At 46.2% G+C, this 20,817-nt stretch overlaps 1 protein-coding gene across 5 annotated transcripts in view; it reads left to right on the forward strand.

The window, feature by feature from the left end:
• Positions 1–20,817, forward strand: part of ELAPOR1 (endosome-lysosome associated apoptosis and autophagy regulator 1) — a 438,781-nt gene that overhangs the window by 136,010 nt on the left and 281,954 nt on the right. For all 5 annotated transcript variants that reach the window (XM_056557720.1, XM_056557717.1, XM_056557718.1 and 2 more), the window contains one exon: positions 13,315–13,462. In XM_056557720.1, coding sequence (XP_056413695.1) covers positions 13,315–13,462 — 148 coding nt within the window. The remainder of the gene's footprint in view (positions 1–13,314; positions 13,463–20,817) is intronic.

Raw genomic sequence — 20,817 nt, forward strand, 5'->3', positions numbered from 1 at the left:
CGGCTCCCCTCCAGTTAGCGTCGAGGGGCCGGGATTTGACAGGACGTACTCAAACGTCCTGAGTCCTTAAGGACTCGCAAAAGGGGCCGTTTGAGTGCGTCCTTAAGGGGTTAATCAGCTCTTGTCTTTGATCTCTAAATATAGGAGCTCACCTTTCTGAAGGAAGCTCTGGTGAAACACGTTTATCAAAGGGTTAATTTGGTTACTTGCTGGGACTAGTAATTGATACCCAGAGGTGGTTTTAACCCTTGCACCATCACACATTCTCTAGCGTCTTGGCTGGATCGATAGGGTGTGATCGTGACAACTGTTAATAAAGATCATTTAACCCCTTCCCTATTAAAAGTAAGAATCACCCCCTTTTTCCATAAAAAAAAAACAGTGTAAATAAAAATAAATATATGTGGTATCGCCGCATGCAGAAATGTCCGAACTATAAAAATATATCCTTAAATAAACTGCACGGTCAATGGTGTACGCGCCAAAAAATTCTAAAGTCCAAAATAGCGTATTTTTTGTCATGAAAAAATGAATAAAAAGCTATCAAAAAGTCTGATCAATACAAAAATGCGCAAAAAATGAGCCCTCATACCGGCCCGTATGCAGAAAAATTTAAAAGTTATAGGGATTAAAAGATGACAATTTTAAACGTATAAATTTTCCTGCATGTAGTTATGATTTTTTTCAGAAGTAATACAAATTCAAACTTATATAAGTATTGTATCATTTTAACTGTATGGACCTACCGAATAAAGATAAGGTGTCATTTTTAGAAGGTGATGAGGAAAAAAAAATGAAAATGCAAAAATGGAAAAATCCTGAGTCCTTAAAGGGGTATTCCAGGCAAAAACTGTTTTTTATATATCAACTGGCTCCAGAAAGTTAAACAGATTTGTAAATTACATCTATTAAAAAATCTTAATCCTTCCAATAGTTATTAGCTTCTGAAGTTGAGTTGCTGTTTTCTGTCTAACTGCTCAATGATGACTCACATCCCGGGAGCTGTGCAGTTCCTATGGGGAAATTTTCCCATCATGCGCAGCTCCCGGGACGTGACATCATCATAGTTATTAGCTTCTGAAGTTTTCTGTGAAACTGCTCTATGATGATGCCCGGGAGCTGTGCATGATGGGAAAATTTCCCCATAGGAACTGCACAGCTCCCGGGATGTGAGTCATCATTGAGCAGTTAGACAGAAAACAACAACTCAACTTCAGAAGCTAATAACTATTGGAAGGATTAAGATTTTTTAATAGAAGTAATTTACAAATCTGTTTAACTTTCTGGAGCCAGTTGATATATATAAAAAAAGTTTTTGCCTGGAATACCCCTTTAAGGGGATAAATACTATTTGTATTCAGAAGACACAAAATACTTCCTAAAAGTGATATGTAGGGCTATGTTGAAGGAGGGAAGCAGCAAAGACCCATCCAAGACAAAGGGCCACATTTACTAAGGCTTTTTCGAGTAGATTTTTTAGGGTTTAAGTAGATTGTAGTTTTTTTTTTTTGTGTCGCATGTGTAGTGCGCCAGAATTTCCAACAACAAATCCAAAAAACCCTACTAACGATCCACTTTACTTTGAAAACCTGAAAAGGGGTCATGGGCTCCGGGGAAAGGGAGTGTTGCTGCTGAGAAGAGGGTGTGTACCCTTTAGTTTTGGACAGGGAAAAGTGCAAAACATAGGTAAAATTTGTAGATACTGTGGTACAATACCTGTTGGGCCTATAGCCTTCAGCTGCCATTAGCAATTTTCTTACTGTATACTATCTGACGTAAGATCCTATGCACACCCTAATGTGTGTTATAGGCAGAGTTCTATTACTTGACTTTACCCAAGTATAGAATGGAAAAGTTAACATCTAGCAGCCATGTAATTTTTTGGGGTAAATCAGATTTTATTAAAAGGAATTGAGAAGTACTAATAGAAGAATAATTGCAGGCATATCAGAAAAGAATAATAAGAAATGAGAAAACACAATTGTGTGCAGAAGAACATGTCATAATATAAGAGCAAGCTCACATACACAAGGTTTTACAAAATACAGTTAATTGCTTGCCATGCAAATATTAATACTAGAAATTAAGGATGTAGGAGTTCAACAATAGAGGTGGAAAAGAAGAGGAAGAGGAGTGAAAAAATTAGGGAAAAAGTGCCATGCCCATGCGGTAAAATAATTTGATCCTCTGCTCATTTCTTTGTTCAAAATAATCAGTCTATAATTTTAATGGTAGGTTTAGTTGAACGGTGAGAAACATAATAGCAACAAAAATAATACTGAAAAACACATTTCAAATAAGTTATGAATTGATTTCTATTAAAGGCCCCTTTCACACTACCGTTATGAATAGCGGGAGAAAAAGATGGCACAAGCAGTAATTTTTCTCCTGCTATTCAGCCTGGCTCTCCCGAAAGCTGTCACCCTGCCGTGTTATAATGGCAGTGTGAAAGAAGCCTAATAAGAATTAGACAAATAAGCAGAATATCTGGCTCCCAGGTGTCTTTTATTTGGGTATTGAGTTAAGATTAGGAGAACTCTTTTATATAGTTTAATTGATTATTTGTAAATGGAAGAAATGCACAATAACTATCAATCTACCTTGGTCAGGTGCTCCATGCAAGATCTCACGTCAGGGACTTTTAGTTATCATGAGAACAGTGAGGAAACGGTCCAGAACTATATGATTTTAAAGCAGCTGGGACTTTAGTCACCAAGAAAACAATTGCTACCACTTTTACTTATGAATTTGATTCCGAGATTGTTTTTTCGTGGCATATTCTACTTTAACATAGTTGTAAATTTTCGTTGATACTTGCAAAATTGTAACATGGTGCACTCCGGCCGTGAGCGCAGCGTCCCCGACTCCCGTAGGGGCCGGGATTCGCATTGCGGGGCGCGCCCGCATGCGAATCCCGTCCATTACCTCGTTACGCTCCTGCCCCTTCCTCTCAGCCCCGATGCGCGCCTCCCCGTCCATTAGGGCGTGCGCACACCGGGGCTTTGAAATTTAAAGGGCCAGTGCACCCATAATTAGTAAATGCACCTGCCCCTATTTTATAAGCTGTTTGCACCTCCCACACGTCCCTGCCGGATCTTCAGTGGTGTTTTGCCCACCCGTGTTTCCAGACATTTATGGTAAGTTTTTTTTTACTCCGAACCTTTGCCGCCTGCCTAGACCTTCTGCTACTTTGACTTCGCCTCTGTCTCATCCTCCGGTACATCGCTTTGCCCAGTTATCTGTGTGGTCAAGCCGTATTGGGGGTAGCGACCTGGGTGTCGCCTGCCGCAGCAAATTTATCCTGCTTTGCGGCGGGCTCTGGTGAAGACCAGCGGCACCTTAGACTCCGCTCCCCAATACGGTCCGAGTCATCAGCCACACAGGTAGAGGATCCACATCCAGCTCCGTGACAGCCCGCATTCAGGTGCATGACAGTAAGATCCAGCCATGGATCCAACTGGGGTTCCTCTGCCAGACAACTCAGATCTTGCATCTATCGTGGTGCTCCAGTCCCAGCAGTTGGCCCATCAGGCACAGCAGCTTAACCAGCTATCTGCCATGATGCAGCAGTTGCTATCTGCTCAGCAGCATCCGCCACAGCCTCCTTCTCCAGCTCCAGTACAGCCTCCCACTTCTGCAGTCTCCTCCTGAACCAAACTCCGTCTGTCTCTTTCCGAAAAGTATGAGGGGGGGGGTTCCAAGTTCTGCCGAGGTTTCGTGACCCAGTGCTCCATGCACATTGAGCTCATGGCGGACCAGTTCTCCACAGAACGAGCAAAGGTGGCCTTCGTAATCAGTCTCCTATCAGGAAGGGCCTTGGCTTGGACAACTCTGCTGTGGGATCACAGGGATGTCATCACTACCAATCTCAAGGCATTCCTGTCGGAATTTCACTCTGTCTTCGAGGGATCTGCTTGTGCTTCCTCCGCTGAGACTGCTCTGCTGAGTCTTTCTCAGGGCAGCTCCACTGTTGGCGAGTTCGCCATCAGGTTCCGAACCCTGGTGTCGGAATTGGCCTGAAATAATTAAGCTCTCTGTGCTACCTTTAAGAGAGGATTATCGAGTCAAATTAAGGATGTCCTCGCTGCCCGTGGGTTGCCATCAGACCTGAATGAACTAATACAATTGGCATCCCGGATCGGTATCCGTTTCTCCGAGCAACGAGAGGCGCTACTTCAAGAAAGGCACGACCTCGGCGCCAGTCTTCCATCAACCACCGCAAATCTTCTACGTTGCCCCCCCCCCGCAGTGGAGGCTATGCAAGTGGAAAGGTCTCGCCTAACCCTGCAAGAAAGGACTCGCCAACAAACTGAAAATCTTTGTTTATACTGCGCCAGTGCAGACCACTTCCTTAAGAACTGTCCTCTGCGTGCTCAGCCACAGGGAAACGCTCGCACCTAAGGTTTGTTGGAGAGGCCTCCCTAGGTGTGAATTCTTCCTCTCCCCGCTTGAATATGATGGTTCAGCTTCTTCTTGCTTCCAAAGTGAACCTCTCAGTTCTTGCCTTTCTGGACTCTGGCTCTGCAGGAAACTTTATTGATGCCTCTCTAGTACATATGTATCGTCTGCAGTTTTACGCATTCTGAAATCACTGTTCATCTCTATGGTCAATGGAGAAAAACTGGACTGTACCATGCTATATCGCACTGAACCCCTGTTGATGCAGGTCGGAGTCTCCCATAGGGAGAACTTGTTCTTCTACGTACTCCCACACTGTACTTCTCTCTTGCTTGGTTGCAGCTCCATGCCCCAGAGCTGGATTGGAAAACTGTAGAAGTCCTTCGCTGGGATCTGCATTGCAACAATCACTGCATTTACATACGTGTGACCAAGTTGGACCCTTCGTCTAGACCTCTACCCGGGTTACCTTCCTCCCTCCAGGAATTTGCTGATGTCTTCAGCCAAAAGCAAGCAGAAGTTTTGCCTTCACGTGGTCCATACGATTGTCCAATAGACTTGCTGCCCTGCACCACACCTCCCAGGGGCCTTATCTACCCCTTGTCTGTTCCTGAAACCCTGGCCATGTCAACCTATATCCAGGAGAACCTACAGAAAGGATTTATCAGAAAGTCCTCTTCTCCTGCTGGAACTGGGTTCTTTTTCGTGGAAAAGAAAGATGGGTCCTTGCATTTTTGCATCGATTACCGGGGACTGAATAAAATCATAGTTAAACAGTTATCCCCTTCCGTCAATCTCTGAGTTTTTTTGACTGTCTGCTAGGTGCCAGGATTTTCTCCAGATTGGATCTTCGAGGTGCCTATAACTTCGTATAAGAGAAGGGGACGAGCGGAAGACCGTGTTCAATACTCATGATGGACATTTCGAATATCTAGTTATGCCATTCGGACTTTGTAATGCTCCAGCAGTCTTCCAGGAGTTTGTCAGCGACCTTTTTCAGGACCTTCTCTACTTCTGTGTCGTTGTCTATTTGGATGACATCCTCATCTATTCACCCGGTCTCCACACTCGCCATCTCCATCTCCGTCAAGTTCTGCAGCTTCTCCGAGATAATCAACTCTACGCAAAACTAGAAAAGTTTACCTTTGAAAAGACTAGCCTTCCGTTTCTGGGATATATTGTTACCAGTCAAGGACTACAAATGGATCCAAACAAGTTATCTACTGTACTGGAGTGGCCTCAACCAACTGGACTGAAAGCCATTCAGCGCTTCCTTGGCTTTGCCAATTATTATCGACAGTTTATTCCCCACTACTCCACCTTTTGTTGCCCCCATCGTAGCGCTAACCAAAAAAGCTGCCAATCCTAAGATTAGGTCTCCAGAGGCTGAAGAAGCCTTCAAAAAATTTAAAATCTGCCTTCGCATCAGCTCCGGTGTTGTCACGACCAGATCCGGACAAGCCTTTTACTTTAGAGGTGGACGCGTCTTCTGTAGGTGCAGGTGCAATCTTGACACCAAAATCCTTCAAGGGTAAAACTGTGACTTGCGGATTCTTCTCGAAGACCTTCTCTCCAGCAGAGAGAAATTATACTATAGGAGATCGAGAGCTTCTGGCTATTAAGTTGGCCTTGGAAGAATGGCATAATCTCTTAGAGGGCTCTGTGCATCCTATAACCATCTATACGGATCACAAGAATTTGCTTTATCTTCAGACAGCCCATCGTCTCAATCCACGTCAGGCTCGCTGGTCCCGGTTTTTCTCCAGGTTTAACTTTCTTATTCATCTTCGCCCTGCGGAGAAGAATTTTCGGGCTGATGCTCTATCTAGATGGTCAGAGGTACAAGACCTGGAATCCCATCTGCAACATATTGTTTTTCCAGATCGTCTGATTTCTGCAGCACCAGCAAGTCTTCAGCATCTGCCCCCTTCGAAGACTTATGTTTCTCCTCGTTTGAGACTCTGGATCTTGAAATGGGGTCATTCTTCTCTGTTGGCTGGTCATGCCGTATGGGACTTTACCGCCATTTGGAAGAAGACTTGTCTCTCCCTTCTTCGTGCCTCGACCCGCATGAAATCCCAAGCAGACAGGAAAAGGTGTCCAGGGACAAGGTATGACTGTCTTCTAAATACATTCGCTTCAGAGTACCTTGCTGCAAACTGGGACCACGCTATTTGGGGCCTTTCAAGGTCAAGAGATGACTTAATCCTGTGGCATATTCACTACATCTGCCTTCCTCCCTCCGGATCCCAAATTCTTTCCACGTCTCCCTCCTAAAACCCGTCATCTATAACCACTTCATTAAAGAGGAAATCACTCCCACTCCCATCTCTGGCACCTCTGATGTATATTCTGTCAAGGAAATACTGGACTCCAAGCTCATCAGAGGTAAAAGTTTCTTGTTGACTGGGAGGGATTCGGTTCTGAAGAGAGGTGTTGGGAGCCACAGGATAACATTCTGGATCAGGATCTTCCCAAAAAATTCTTGAACCATAAAAGGAGGGGGAGAGCAAAGGGTGGGGGGGGGGGGGGTGTTACTGTAACATGCTGCGCTCCGCCCACGAGCGCAGCGTCCCCGACTCCCGGCGGGGCTGGGATTCGCATCGCGGGATGCGCCCGCATGTGAATCCCGTTCCGCTCCTGTTCCTTCTTCTCAGCCCCGATGTGCGCGTCCCCGTCCCTTAGGGCACGCGCGCGCCGGGGGGCTTTGAAATTTAAAGGACCAGTGCGCCCATAATTAGTGAATGCACCTGCCCTTATGTTATAAGTTGTTTGCACCTCCCACACTAGCCTGCCGGATCTTCAGTACTCAAGAGAAACCATTCCTATTGCCTGTTTTGCCTACCCATGTTTCCAGACCTTCCTGCTACGTTTTTTGACTCCGAACCTTTGCCGCCTGCCTAGACCTCCTGCTACGTTGACTACGCCTGTCTCATCCTCTGGTACCTCGCTTGGCCCAATTACCTGTTTGGTCGAGCCGTATTGGGGGTAGCGACCTGGGTGTCGCCTGCCGCAGCAAATCCATTCTGCTTTGCGGCGGGATCTGGAGAAGACCAGCGGCACCTTAGACTCCGCTCCCTGATACAGTCAGAGTCATCAGCCACACAGGTAGAGGATCCACATCCAGCTCCGTGACAGCCTGCATTCAGGTGTGTGACAATTTCTTGGTGAAAAATTTATAAAATTATGAAAAATTTGAAAAGTTTAAATTTTTCGAACTTACAAGCTCTGCTTGTAAGGAAAATAGACATACCAAATAAATTATATATTGATTCACATATACAATATGTCTACTTTATGTGTGCATCACAAGTGTATGTGTATGTAAAGTGTTCGGCGGGCACAGTAGAGGGCTCAGAAGGGAAGGAACGACAATGGGATTTTGGAGAGTGATTTTTTTCTGAAATGGTTTTTGGGGGGCATGTCACATTTAGAAAGCCCCTATGGTGCCAGAAAAGTGAAAAACACCCCACATGGTATACTATTTGGGAAACTACACCCTTCAAGGAATGTAACAAATTTTGCCCCCCAAAATTTGTAACCCCATCTCTCTCTTCTGAGTATGGAAATACCCCATGTGTGGATGTCAAGTGCACTGTGGGAGCACTACAATGCTCAGAAGAGGAGTCACATTTTGGCTTTTGGAAAGCAAATTTTGCTGAAATTTTTTTTTTTGGGGGGGCATGTCGCATTTAGGAAACCCCTATGGTGCCAGAACAGCAAAAAAAAAAAAAAAAATAATAAAACACGTGGCATACTATTTTGGAAACTACACGCCTCAAAGCACGTAACAAGGGGTACAGTGAACCTTTACACCCCACAGGTGTTTGAAAATGAAAAATTAGATTTTTTTTCAATAAAATGCTAGTGTTACCCCAAATTTTTAATTTTCACAAGGGGTAATAGGAGAAAAAGCCTCCCAAACATTTTAACCCCATTTCTTCTGAGAATGCAAATACCCCATATGTGGATGTAAAGTGCTCTGTGGGTGAACTACAATGCTCAGAAGAAAAGGAGCGCCATTGAGCTTTTGGAGAGAGAATTTGGAATGGAAGCCGGGGACCATGTGCGTTTACAAAGCCCCCATGGTGCCAGAACAGTGGACCTCCCCACATGTGACCCCATTTTAGAAACTATACCCCTTAGAGAATGTAATAAGGGGTGCAGTGAGCATTTACACCCACTGGTGTTTGAAAGATCTTTGGAACAGTGGGCTGTGCAAATGAAAAATTAGATTTTTCATTTTCATGGACCACTGTTCAAAAAAATCTGTCAGACCCAAGTGGGGACAAGTGGGCGCAAGTGGGCGCATTATTACATTACGTGAGGGGTGTAGTTTCCAAAATGGGGTCACATGTGGGGGGAGGGCAATGTTCTGGCACTATGGGGGCTTTGTAAACGCACATGGCCTTCAATTCCAGACTCATTCTCTCTCCAAAAGCCCAATGGTGCTCCTTCTCTTCTGAGCACTGTAGTGCACCAGCAGAGCACTTTACACCCATACATGGGGTATTTATATACTCAGGAAAAAAGCCCCCAAAATGTGTTAAACCAGGTCTTCTATTACCCCTTGTGAAAATGGAAAATTTGGGATAACAACAGCATTTTAGTGAAAAAATAAAAAAAATTTCATTTTCACGTCCAAATTTAACAAAAATTCTTCAAACACCTGTGGGGTGTTAAGGCTCACTATACCCCTTATTACGGTCTGTGAGGCGTGTAGTTTCCAAAATGGGGTCACATGTGGGTGTTTTGTTTCAGAACCGCTGTAACTATCAGCCACCCCTGTGCAAATCACCTCAAATGTACATGGTGCTCTAACTCCTGAGCCTTGTTGTGCGCCTGCAGAGCATTTTACATCCACATATGTGGTATTTCCTTACTCAGAAGAAATTGCGTTACAAATTTTGGGGGTCTTTTTCTCCATTTACCTTTTGTAAAAATGAAAAGTATTGAGCAACACAGGCATGTTAGTGTAAAAAAATTCAATTTTTATACAATAACATGCTGGAGTAGACCCCAACTTTACCTTTTCATAAGGGGTAAAAGGAGAAAAAGCCCCCCAAAATTTGTTAGGCAATTTCTCCTTAGTACGGAGATACCCCATATGTGACCCTAAACTGTTGCCTTGAAATACGACAGGGCTCCGAAGTGAGAGAGCGCCATGCGCATTTGAGGCCTAAATTAGGGATTTGCATGGGACGGACCCAGATGCAAGAATTACACTTGCCTCCGATACCAAAGTTACCCTACGGCAGTGTTTCCAAAACATAGTGTCTCCAGCTGTTGCAAAACTCCTAGCATGCCTTGACAGTCAATAGCTGTTTGGCTTCACTGGGAGTTGTTGCTTTGCAGCAGCTGGAGGCTCCATTTTGGAAACACTGCCGTATGAAATGTTTTCATTTTTATTGGGGGGGTTAACTGTGTAGCGTTATGTGTATATACCTCTCAAACTTGCAGAGAGAAACTCACTGTAAACCCCCGCCCGTGCGACTGTACACACTGGAGGCACACTGGAGGGCTCCAGCTGTTGCAAAAATTACAATTCTCAGCATTCAGTGACAGCTTAAAGGCATGCTGGGACTTGTAGCAATGTACCAGCTGAAGGCATACTACTATAACTTCCAGCATGCTCTTTGGCTGTCCGTGCATGCTGGGGGTTGTAGTTATGCAACAGCTGGAGGCACACTGGTTGCAAAACACTGAGTTACTTAACTCTGTGTTTCCCAGACGGTGTGCCTCCAGCTGTTGCAAAACTACAACTCCCAGCATGCATGGTCTGTCAGTGCACGCTGGGAGTTGTAGTTTTGCTGGAGGCACACAGGTTGGGAAACATTGCGATAGGAAATAGACAATGTTTCCCAACCAGTATGCCTCCAGATGTTGCAAAACTATAACTCCCAGCATGCCGAGACTGTGCAGGCATGCTGGGAGTTGTAGTTCTGCAACATCTGAAGGACCAGATGTTACAGAGCTACAACTCTCAGCATGTCTGGACTGTCTGGGCATGCTGAGAGTTGTAGTATTGCAACATCTGGAAGGGCACAGATTGGAGACCACTATACAGTGGTGTCCAAACTGTGGCTCTCCAGATGTTGCAAAACTACCACTCCCAGAATGCCCAGACAGCCAAATGCTGTCTGGGCATGCTGGGAGTTGATGTTTTGAAACTCCTAGAAGCAGCAGTGAAGATCACTTTACAGCGATCTTCACTGCTGCCTCTGACTTGGCCCTGGCTGTATCCACTTACCTGTGAATCCTTTCTGCCGCCGGTTCCGGTCCCCGCGTGTCATCAGGTAACAGCCGCCGATCCCTCCCGCATCAACGGCCTCCACCGCCGTTGCCATCTTCTCCCACTCTGCCCGGACATCGAGGGGCGAGCAGGGCAGGGGATATGAACTTTAACACCCTGCAACTGCCCTGCGATTTGCCGGTGAGTCCTGATAGGGGCGGGACAGGGCAGGGGATAGGAGGAGGTGGCACCCCTGCCATCTCGTTCCTATCCTCTAGGATGATCAGGGCTGTCACGGACAGCTCAGATCATCCCTATTTTTCAGGGGATCGGGTCACCAGAGACCCAATCAGCCCGGAATCGCAGCAAATCGCTCATCTGAATTCTCAGGACCCCCCCCAGGCATTGTCACGGGATGCCTGCTGAATGATTGCAGCAGGCATCCCGTCCCCCACCCGGTGAGCGTTGGGTACCGGAATTCCCACGAGCATACAGGTACGCCCTGTCCTTAAGTACCAGGGAGCCAGGGCCAAGGTACTCCGTGGGCAAACTTTTTTTTATTTTTATTTTTATTTTTATTAAATCAACTGATGCCAGAAAGTAAAACAGATTTGTAAATTACTTCTATGAAAAAAATCTTAATCCTTCCAGTACTTATTAGCGGCTGTATACTACAGAGGAAATTCTTTTCTTTTTGGATTTATTTTCTGCCACGACCACAGTGCTCTCTGCTGACACCATGTCAGGAACTGTCCAGAGCAGGAAAAAATCCCCATAGCAAACATATGCTGCTCTGGACAGTTCCTAAAATAGACAGAGGTGTCAGCAGAGAGCACTGTGGTCGTGACAGAAAAGAAATCCAATAAGAAAAGACATTCTTGTGGAGCATACAGCCGCTAATAAGAACTGGAAGGATTAAGAATTTTTAATATCAAATATTTTTTACTTTCTGGCACCAGTTGATTTAAAAAAAAAAAAAAAAAATAAATAAAGTGAGTACCCCTTTAAGAAAGTACATATACAGACCTGTCTGAAGTTTTCCAATGAATTCCTGAATCATTACGATGTTCCTTAGCAAACTTCAGACGGGTATGTTTTAGTTCTTCATGGTGTAGTGTGTTCCCAATTGTTTTTAGTTAATTGACACAATTCTCCCATTTGGCATTGGGCTGATTCCTCACATTTCTCACAATGGTGTGATCTTGTGTAGAACTCCTGTGTTATTTTTTGTTCCTTCCATTTGCGAATAATTCTCACCAAGCTGCTTAGCGATGGTCTTGTAGCCATGGTGGAGCATTTGAAATCTGATTTAGTGCTTTTGTGGACAGGTGTCTTTAATACAGGTAACAAGATAAGAATAAGAGCACACCCTTTAAAGGGGTAGTCCAGTGGTGAAAAACTTATCCCCTATCCTAAGTTTCAGATCGCAGGGGTCCGACCGCTGAGGCCCCCCGTGATCTCCTGTACAGGGCCCCGACAGCCTGCGGGAAGGGGGCGTGTTGACCACCGCACGAAGCTGCGGCTGACATGCCCCCTCAATACAACTCTATGGCACAGCCTTCGGCAATCTCCGGCTCTGCCATAGAGTTGTATATTGAGGGGGCGTGTCGGCCACCGCTTCGTGCAGTGGTCGACACGTGCTATCTGGCCAGCTAGCCGGGGCCCCGTACAGAGAGATTATGGGGGGTCCGATCGCTGGGGCCTGAAACTTATCCCCTATCCTAAGGATGCGTTTTTCACCACTGGACTACTCCTTTAAGAGAATGCTCCTAATCTCAGCTCATTAACTATATAAAAGACACCTCGGATTCGGAAATATTGTAGATAAAGGATCAAATGCAAATAAATTCATTATTTATGTGAAATGTTTTTTTTGTGGATTTGTTGTTGTTCTGTCACTCGCTGTTCAAATAAACCTACTATTAAAATTATAGACTGATCATTTCTTTGTCAGTGGGCAAACATACAAAATCAGCAGGGGAGCAAATAATTTTTCCTTCACTGTAGGCCTAAAACAAAACAGATGAAAAGAAGCAACAACTATGACACCATGGCTCGTCGTGAAAAACTTAGGTACTAGAGTTGCAAAAATGCTGGCAACAAAACCAAACCTGATTAAAGTTAACATACAAATTATCCAAGGTGGCATAGAGCTCCTCCACTGGCATGATGGTATTTAGACAATCAAGAAAGTTTCCCGAGGTTGGAGGGGCACATGATTTTCAAGCACAAGGGCTTTCTTGTCTTGCTGCACGCAAAAAATGGAGCAAAAAATTGAGCAAAAAAAGGCCTTTCTTACATTTGCTAATAGCTTCACCAGAAAGACAGAGTAAAGCCAATTTGAGTATAGAGTGCACCGTGGAGGAGCTTACCTTATTATAGAGGCCTATAACATAAGATCAAAAACTGCCTAACATCATCCAAAGTGCCTGTTTTAACCTTGCGCTACTATTAAATAGGAGTCGAAGACAGGGACATTTTATGAAGTTTCACTGCATATTTTTAGTAGTAAATCAATATAATTCATAATTAATACAAGTAATTAATACATAGTAAGTCATAATTAATATAGTAAGTCATAGTTAAAAAAATTTGCTTTTCTTTTATGTGAGGTTCATTTTTGTACCTCACAGCTAGGTAAAATGAATAACTTTGTGGATGCTTGATACTATTTTGTCTCCTAGGTCACAGTGGGAGGCCCGTGGGGAATATGTGGCATCAAATACCGATGAATGTACAGCAACATTAATGTATTCAGTGAACTTGAAACAGGAAGGAACAGTCAGCTTTGAATTTGTACATCCTGACAGCAATATTGCTTTTGAATTCTTTGTAAGTATCCATCACATAATCCTAACAAAAAGCTTTAAGCACTATTTCTTTTGAAAATGGGATACCAAAATGTGCATGGCTTTTGTTTGCATAAAAAAAAATTTGACATCCTCCTCCTCTATAGGTGCACCATGCATTGCAGTCAGCATGTTTATGGGTTTCTTTTATTGCTTTACTGTCCATGGTATTATGACTGTTATGGGGGGGGGGGGGGGTTCTGACTAGCTAGCTGAGAATATTTAGAATATTTATGGAGGAATTTGATCATGAAACAATGTGGAAAAAGTTATGAGGAATGTTATACTTATTTGTCAATAGCAGCTTATTGAGTAATTTATTTTTTCTTATTGAGTAGATTTCGGATCGTGTAGGGCATCATTCATAGTAAATAGTTTGTAATGCTGTCATCCAGGTTATTACCCTGAAATGTTAATACAGAGGAAGGTAAATAAAGAACCAATTTCCCCAATTTACGAAGAAAAATTCCTACCAGGCTCAAAATCTGACAATAAGAATAAATCCTTGGATCAATTACCCTTCTCCGGACTACTCCAGTGTCTATAACCTGTAATACTATTACACTCCAAAAATGTACCCATGCCTCATTGGAACTCTTGTACTGAAGTAACCACTTCCTCTGGCAGAGTGTTCCACAGGGGTGTTGCTAGGGTCCTAAACATTTGGGGCATGAGCCCTCTGTGTTAAATTTTGCTAATCAGAACCACGGTCAGGCTAGTACTTGTGGCTGTAATACAAATGCAAAATGAATCTGTATTATGTTGGGCTGCTTTCACACTGTGTAATTGCTCCGTTACAAACGGATGTAAATGGCTTTTATTTATTTTTTCGGAACTTTGCGGGCCATTAACGTCCGTTATTGTAACGGAGTATAACTGGAGTTATAACGGGCAAAGAGGATCCCATTCACCTGAATGGGATTCCTCTAACGTCCATTATAACTCCCGTGATTGTGGCCAAAGATAGCAGGAGAAAAGGACGGCGCAAGCACTAAATTTTTCTTCTGCTATCTTCATAAAGGCCGTCACACTACCAGGACTAAACGGTTGTGTGAAAGGAGCTGTAAAGTAAATCCAACCTTTTTATACTGACTTGTGTAATTCCAACAAAGAAAAAGCTACAAAAAAGTCTGAATATCATGTGAATGGTTGGATGCATAGCTGCTGTAGACTCGCTACAGTTTTCCCCTTAGACATTGAGAAAAGAGAAAACTTACAGCAAGTTCACAGCAAATATTTATCCAACACTACATGTGTAACCCGCAGATTTTGTGGTGGATTTGCCTGTGGCACAAAATCACAGTAAATGTGAATCTACTCTGATGGACTGTGGGTTTGATGATCATATTGGAAGATTCTCCTTGTGTCTCATAATAACCAATCACAGCTTAGCTTTCATGTCTCATATTGCTCTAGTAAAATAAAAGCTGAGATATTGTAAACAAGGAGAATCTTCCTAAAAGAGTGCCACAAATGCAGGACCGACCCAAGACGTTGTACTTTTCACCCTTAGACCAAAGCAGCACAATTTTGTGGGGCACAATTTTTCAGAGCTCCCAATATAGTAAATCTGACATGCTATGCTTATTCTATGGGTCAGTACATTTCCTATGATACTAAACTTTGTTTCGTTTTAAGGTAAAAAAAAAAAAAACTTGAAAAAAAAAAAAAGTTTGTTCAATGCCATGTTCCGACCTCTATAACTGTTTTTATTTGTCCACCTACAGAGCTGTGGTTTATTTTTTGTGTCTTGAGCTGAAGTTTTTAACGATTAATGATTTATTTGTATATGTAACTTTTTGATGATTCTCTATAATTTTTTATTCTGGGGCGTGATGTGATCAAAAAGCAGCAATTTTGACGTTTGGAATTTTTTGCATTTATGACATTCACCATGCACGATCATGAAGGCCATAATTTAATAGTTCAGATAAATGTGTTACCACTGCAAAATTAAATTCCTAAATTGCTCCACGTAGAGCATTTACACAAAATTGCCTAACCTCTGGGCCTCATGAAATGTCACACAAATCTATGCTTAGGCTACAACAATAAATGCATCCAAGCTAAGCAAAAAAAAAAAGCTCTACCTCCAATGGTAAATGTCCCTCATCATGCAGTGACACCAGATCTGCTGTAGACCATAAAAAACTTTGGAGGAATTAAAAAGATAGGAGTTGCTAAAGGTAAGAGTTATCATCATGTATATAAGGCTATGTTCACACTACAAAACTGCGGGACCACACAGGAATGCGCTGTCTGTGTTCATTCTCTCTGCGGACAGGGAAAACAGAATTTCCGTGCTGGAAACATCTGGCATGGAAATTCTGCCATGTGCACAGTGCAGCAGAATCCCGTTGAATTCAATGCGGAATCAATGGCTTAAACCTAAAGTGTAACTATCATTTCAGAAAACTTTTGACGTGCCATAGCAAATGTTTTCTTGGGGGGGGGGGGGCTGGGTGCTTAGATGGCTATCAATCTCTACAATGAACATGGAATAGCGATCATTTGAGTGCTGCTTCTTCCTGCTCCCTCAGCCCTTCTGTGTACGGGCTCCACAGACTTTACACCCTGTTCCAAATTATTATGCAAATTATGTTTTTCTCATTTACCTAAATTGATATAAATGAGTGGATGTTAGCTAAAACAGTTAACCTAATTTGTGGGAGGAGTCTGGTCTTTATATACTCACCTGATCCACACAGTGTTACGCCTAGCGCTCCGGGTCCCCGCTCCTCCCCGGAGCGCTCACGGCGTCTTTCTCCCTGCAGCGCCCCGGTCAGTCCTGCTGACCGGGAGCGCTGCACTGTCTTGGCCGTTGGGGATGCGATTCGCACAGCGGGACGCGCCCGCTCGCGAGTCGCATCCCAGGTCACTTACCCGTCCCGGTCCCCTGCTGTCATGTGCTGGCGCGCGCGGCTCCGCTCTCTAGGGCGCGCGCGCGCCAGCTCTCTGAGACTTAAAGGGCCAGTGCACCAATGATTGGTGCCTGGCCCAATTAGCTTAATTGGTTCCCACCTGTTCCCTGGCTATATCTAGTCTCCTCCCTTGCACTCCCTTGCCGGATCTTGTTGCCTTGTGCCAGTGAAAGCGTTTAGTGTGTCCAAAGCCTGTGTACCTGAACTTCTGCTACCCATCCTGACTACGAACCTTGCCGCCTGCCCCCGACCTTCTGCTACGTCTGACCTTGCTTCTGCCTACTCCCTTGTACCGCGCCCATCTTCAGCAGCCAGAGAGGTGAGCCGTTGCTAGTGGATACGACCTGGTCACTACCGCCGCAGCAAGACCATCCCGCTTTGCGGCGGGCTCTGGTGAAAACCAGTAGTGGCTTAGAACCGGTCCACTAGCACGGTCCACGCCAATCCCTCTCTGGCACAGAGGATCCACTACCTGCCAGCCGGCATCGTGACAGTAGATCCGGCCATGGATCCCGCTGAGGTGCCGCTGCCAAGTCTCGCTGATCTTCCCACGGTGGTCGCTCAGCAATCGCAGCAGATTGCCCAACAAGGACAGCAGCTGTCGCAGTTGACCGCCATGTTACAGCAACTTCTGCCTCTGCTACAGCAGCAACCATCTCCTCCGCCAGCTCCTGCACCTCCTCCGCAGCGAGTGGCCGCTCCTAGCCTCCGCTTGTCCCTGCCGGACAAATTTGATGGGGACTCCAGACTCTGCCGTGGATTTTTGTCTCAGTGTTCCCTGCATATGGAGATGATGTCGGACTTGTTTCCTTCAGAACGGTCTAAGGTGGCGTTCGTAGTAAGCCTTCTTTCAGGAAAGGCCTTGTCTTGGGCCACACCGCTCTGGGACCGCAATGATCCTGCCACAGCCACAGTCCAGGCCTTCTTCACTGAACTCCGGAGTGTCTTCGAGGAGCCAGCCCGAGCTTCTTCTGCCGAGACTGCCCTGTTGAACCTGGTCCAGGGTAATTCTTCCGTTGGCGAGTATGCCGTACAATTCCGTACTCTTGCTTCAGAATTATCCTGGAATAACGAGGCTCTCTGCGCGACCTTTAAAAAAGGCCTATCCAGTCGCATCAAGGATGTGCTGGCCGCACGAGAGATTCCTGCCAATCTGCAAGAACTCATTCATCTAGCTACCCGCATTGACATGCGTTTTTCTGAGCGACACCAAGAGCTCCGCCAGGAAAAAGACTCAGATCTCTGGGCACCTCTCCCACAGTATCCGTTGCAATCTACGCCTGGGCCTCCCGCCGAGGAGGCCATGCAAGTGGATAAGTCTCGCCTGACCCAGGAAGAGAGGAATCGCCGCAGGGAAGAAAATCTCTGTCTTTACTGTGCCAGTACCGAGCATTTCTTGGTGGATTGCCCTATCCGTCCTCCACGCCTGGGAAACGCACGCACGCACCCAGCTCACGTGGGTGTGGCGTCTCTTGGTTCCAAGTCTGCTCATCCACGTCTCACGGTACCCGTGCGGATTTCTTCTTCAGCCAACTCCTCCCTCTCAGCCGTGGCCTGCTTGGACTCCGGTGCCTCTGGAAATTTTATTTTGGAGTCGTTTGTTAATAAATTCAGCATCCCGGTGACCCGTCTCGTCAAGCCGCTCTACATATCCGCGGTCAACGGAGCCAGATTGGACTGCACCGTGCGTTACCGCACAGAGCCCCTCCTCATGTCTATTGGACCCCACCTTGAGAGGATTGAATTCTTCATTCTCCCCAACTGTACCTCTGAGGTCCTCCTCGGTCTGCCTTGGCTCCGGCTTCATTCCCCCACCATTGATTGGACCACCGGGGAGATCAGGAACTGGGACTCTGCCTGCCACAGGAAGTGCCTCTCCCCCCCTCCCAGTCCCGTCAGGCAAGCCTCTGTGCCTCCCCATGGTCCCCGTCCTGGTGTCACACTGCTCCGTGCCAGGCCTCGCCCTCTGCCCTCCCTCCCCATTCCCACTCCTGCTGTACTGCCTGCCGTTGAGGAAACCTTCCATTCTTTCCAGGTGTCCTCATCCCAGGGGAGGCAGTTACCGGACAAAGAGAAGGGGAGACCTAAGGGGGGGGGTACTGTTACGCCTAGCGCTCCGGGTCCCCGCTCCTCCCCGGAGCGCTCACGGCGTCTTTCTCCCTGCAGCGCCCCGGTCAGTCCTGCTGACCGGGAGCGCTGCACTGTCTTGGCCGTTGGGGATGCGATTCGCACAGCGGGACGCGCCCGCTCGCGAGTCGCATCCCAGGTCACTTACCCGTCCCGGTCCCCTGCTGTCATGTGCTGGCGCGCGCGGCTCCGCTCTCTAGGGCGCGCGCGCGCCAGCTCTCTGAGACTTAAAGGGCCAGTGCACCAATGATTGGTGCCTGGCCCAATTAGCTTAATTGGTTCCCACCTGTTCCCTGGCTATATCTAGTCTCCTCCCTTGCACTCCCTTGCCGGATCTTGTTGCCTTGTGCCAGTGAAAGCGTTTAGTGTGTCCAAAGCCTGTGTACCTGAACTTCTGCTACCCATCCTGACTACGAACCTTGCCGCCTGCCCCCGACCTTCTGCTACGTCTGACCTTGCTTCTGCCTACTCCCTTGTACCGCGCCCATCTTCAGCAGCCAGAGAGGTGAGCCGTTGCTAGTGGATACGACCTGGTCACTACCGCCGCAGCAAGACCATCCCGCTTTGCGGCGGGCTCTGGTGAAAACCAGTAGTGGCTTAGAACCGGTCCACTAGCACGGTCCACGCCAATCCCTCTCTGGCACAGAGGATCCACTACCTGCCAGCCGGCATCGTGACACACAGGTGCTGTCGGCAGCATGCAGGATGTCATTGCTGTGGTCTTGGTGGGAGGTTTGATTGCATATGTCGCAGAGAGGCACTATTCGCTAGGCTAACTATGATGCAGGGAATATGGTAATGTGTCACGGTACCTTTCATGCGGCAGGCTGTGAAGTAGCTACATCTTGCTCCTACAATATGCTGTAAACATGCAGTAAGCACATGTAGCTGTGCAGGCTCCAGCCCTGGCCTGCTGGCCATGAGGTAATTTGCTTATTTCAGCCTGAGGTTAAAGGGGTAGTCCAGTGATGAAAAACTTATCCCCTATCCTAAGGATAGGGGATAAGTTTGAGATCGCGGGGGGTCCGACCGCTGGGGCCCCCTGCGATCTCTCTGTACGGGGCCCCGGCTCTCCGCCGAGATAGCGGGTGTCGACCCCCGCACGAGGCGGCGGCCGACACGCCCCCTCAATACATCTCTATGGCAGAGCCGGAGATTGCCGAAGGCAGCGCTTCGGCTCTGCCATAGAGTTGTATTGAGGGGGCGTGTCGGCCGCCGCCTCGTGCGGAGGTCGACACGCCCCCTTCCAGCGGGCTGTCGGGGCTCCGTACAGGAGATCGCAGGGGGCCCCAGGGGTCGGACCCCCCGCGATCTGCAACTTATCCCCTATCCTTAGGATAGGGGATAAGTTGCTCACCACTGAATCACCACTGGACTACTCCTTTAACTCTTTCCTGCCTCAATCTGTTAGTCTGTAGAGATCACTCGTAGTAGGTCTCTATAAAGTCCGGAGGTTACAGCTGTGGCTTATACATACAATTGACTGCAGCAGGAGTATTTATTTGGGCTGACAGAGCAGCACAGGCTGCTGAATCTCCAGGTTTAACCCTCTCAGCATTGGGCTCCATATTCCTGCTAAGTGTTATGTGTTTTGACTGTGTTCTAACATTTACGAGATTACCTTTTCCTTCATATGTGACGAGGTGCAATCCAGTTTTATGCTCACAACCGCACTCCGTACTGTCCCCTCGCTGGAGACTCTCTACTGTGCGCCCACCTGCTATGTCAGTGGATGTTTCATAGCTTTATTGTCACATTTGTTTTGTTTTTAGCTCTGTCACGTTAGGCTTTCATTAATCTATGCAGGTTAGGTATTTCAAGCTGTCACAGCGTTACTCTCATGGTTCTCAGGTGGAGTATATTAGGCTGTTTTCACGGCATTGCTTTTACATTTGTTCATGTTGGAGGTCAAGTGTGATAGGATGTCATTATAGTTCTTGCTGACATTACCATAGGGTATTCCACTTTTTCGTTTCACAATATGCCACACTTATGATTCCTCACGTTACCATACACGCCTATTTTTCCCTGCATTTATCATGCATACGGTTCATACAAGATAACACGTATTAATTTCATCCAGGGTACTGACATCACTTAGCTTCCTGTGTCAAGCTACATTCTACACAACTGCACCATGATTTCCACTCAGTTGCAATAGCAGATAACAAGCAAAACCGCATACTGCCATACGTTCCCACACAGTATACCACGCTTACCTTCCACATAGTGTTCCATGCTTATGTCCCACAGTATACCACGATTACCTTCCACATAGTATTCCGTGCTT

Source organism: Hyla sarda, chromosome 2, assembly GCF_029499605.1.
Source record: "Hyla sarda isolate aHylSar1 chromosome 2, aHylSar1.hap1, whole genome shotgun sequence".
NCBI lineage: Eukaryota > Metazoa > Chordata > Amphibia > Anura > Hylidae > Hyla > Hyla sarda.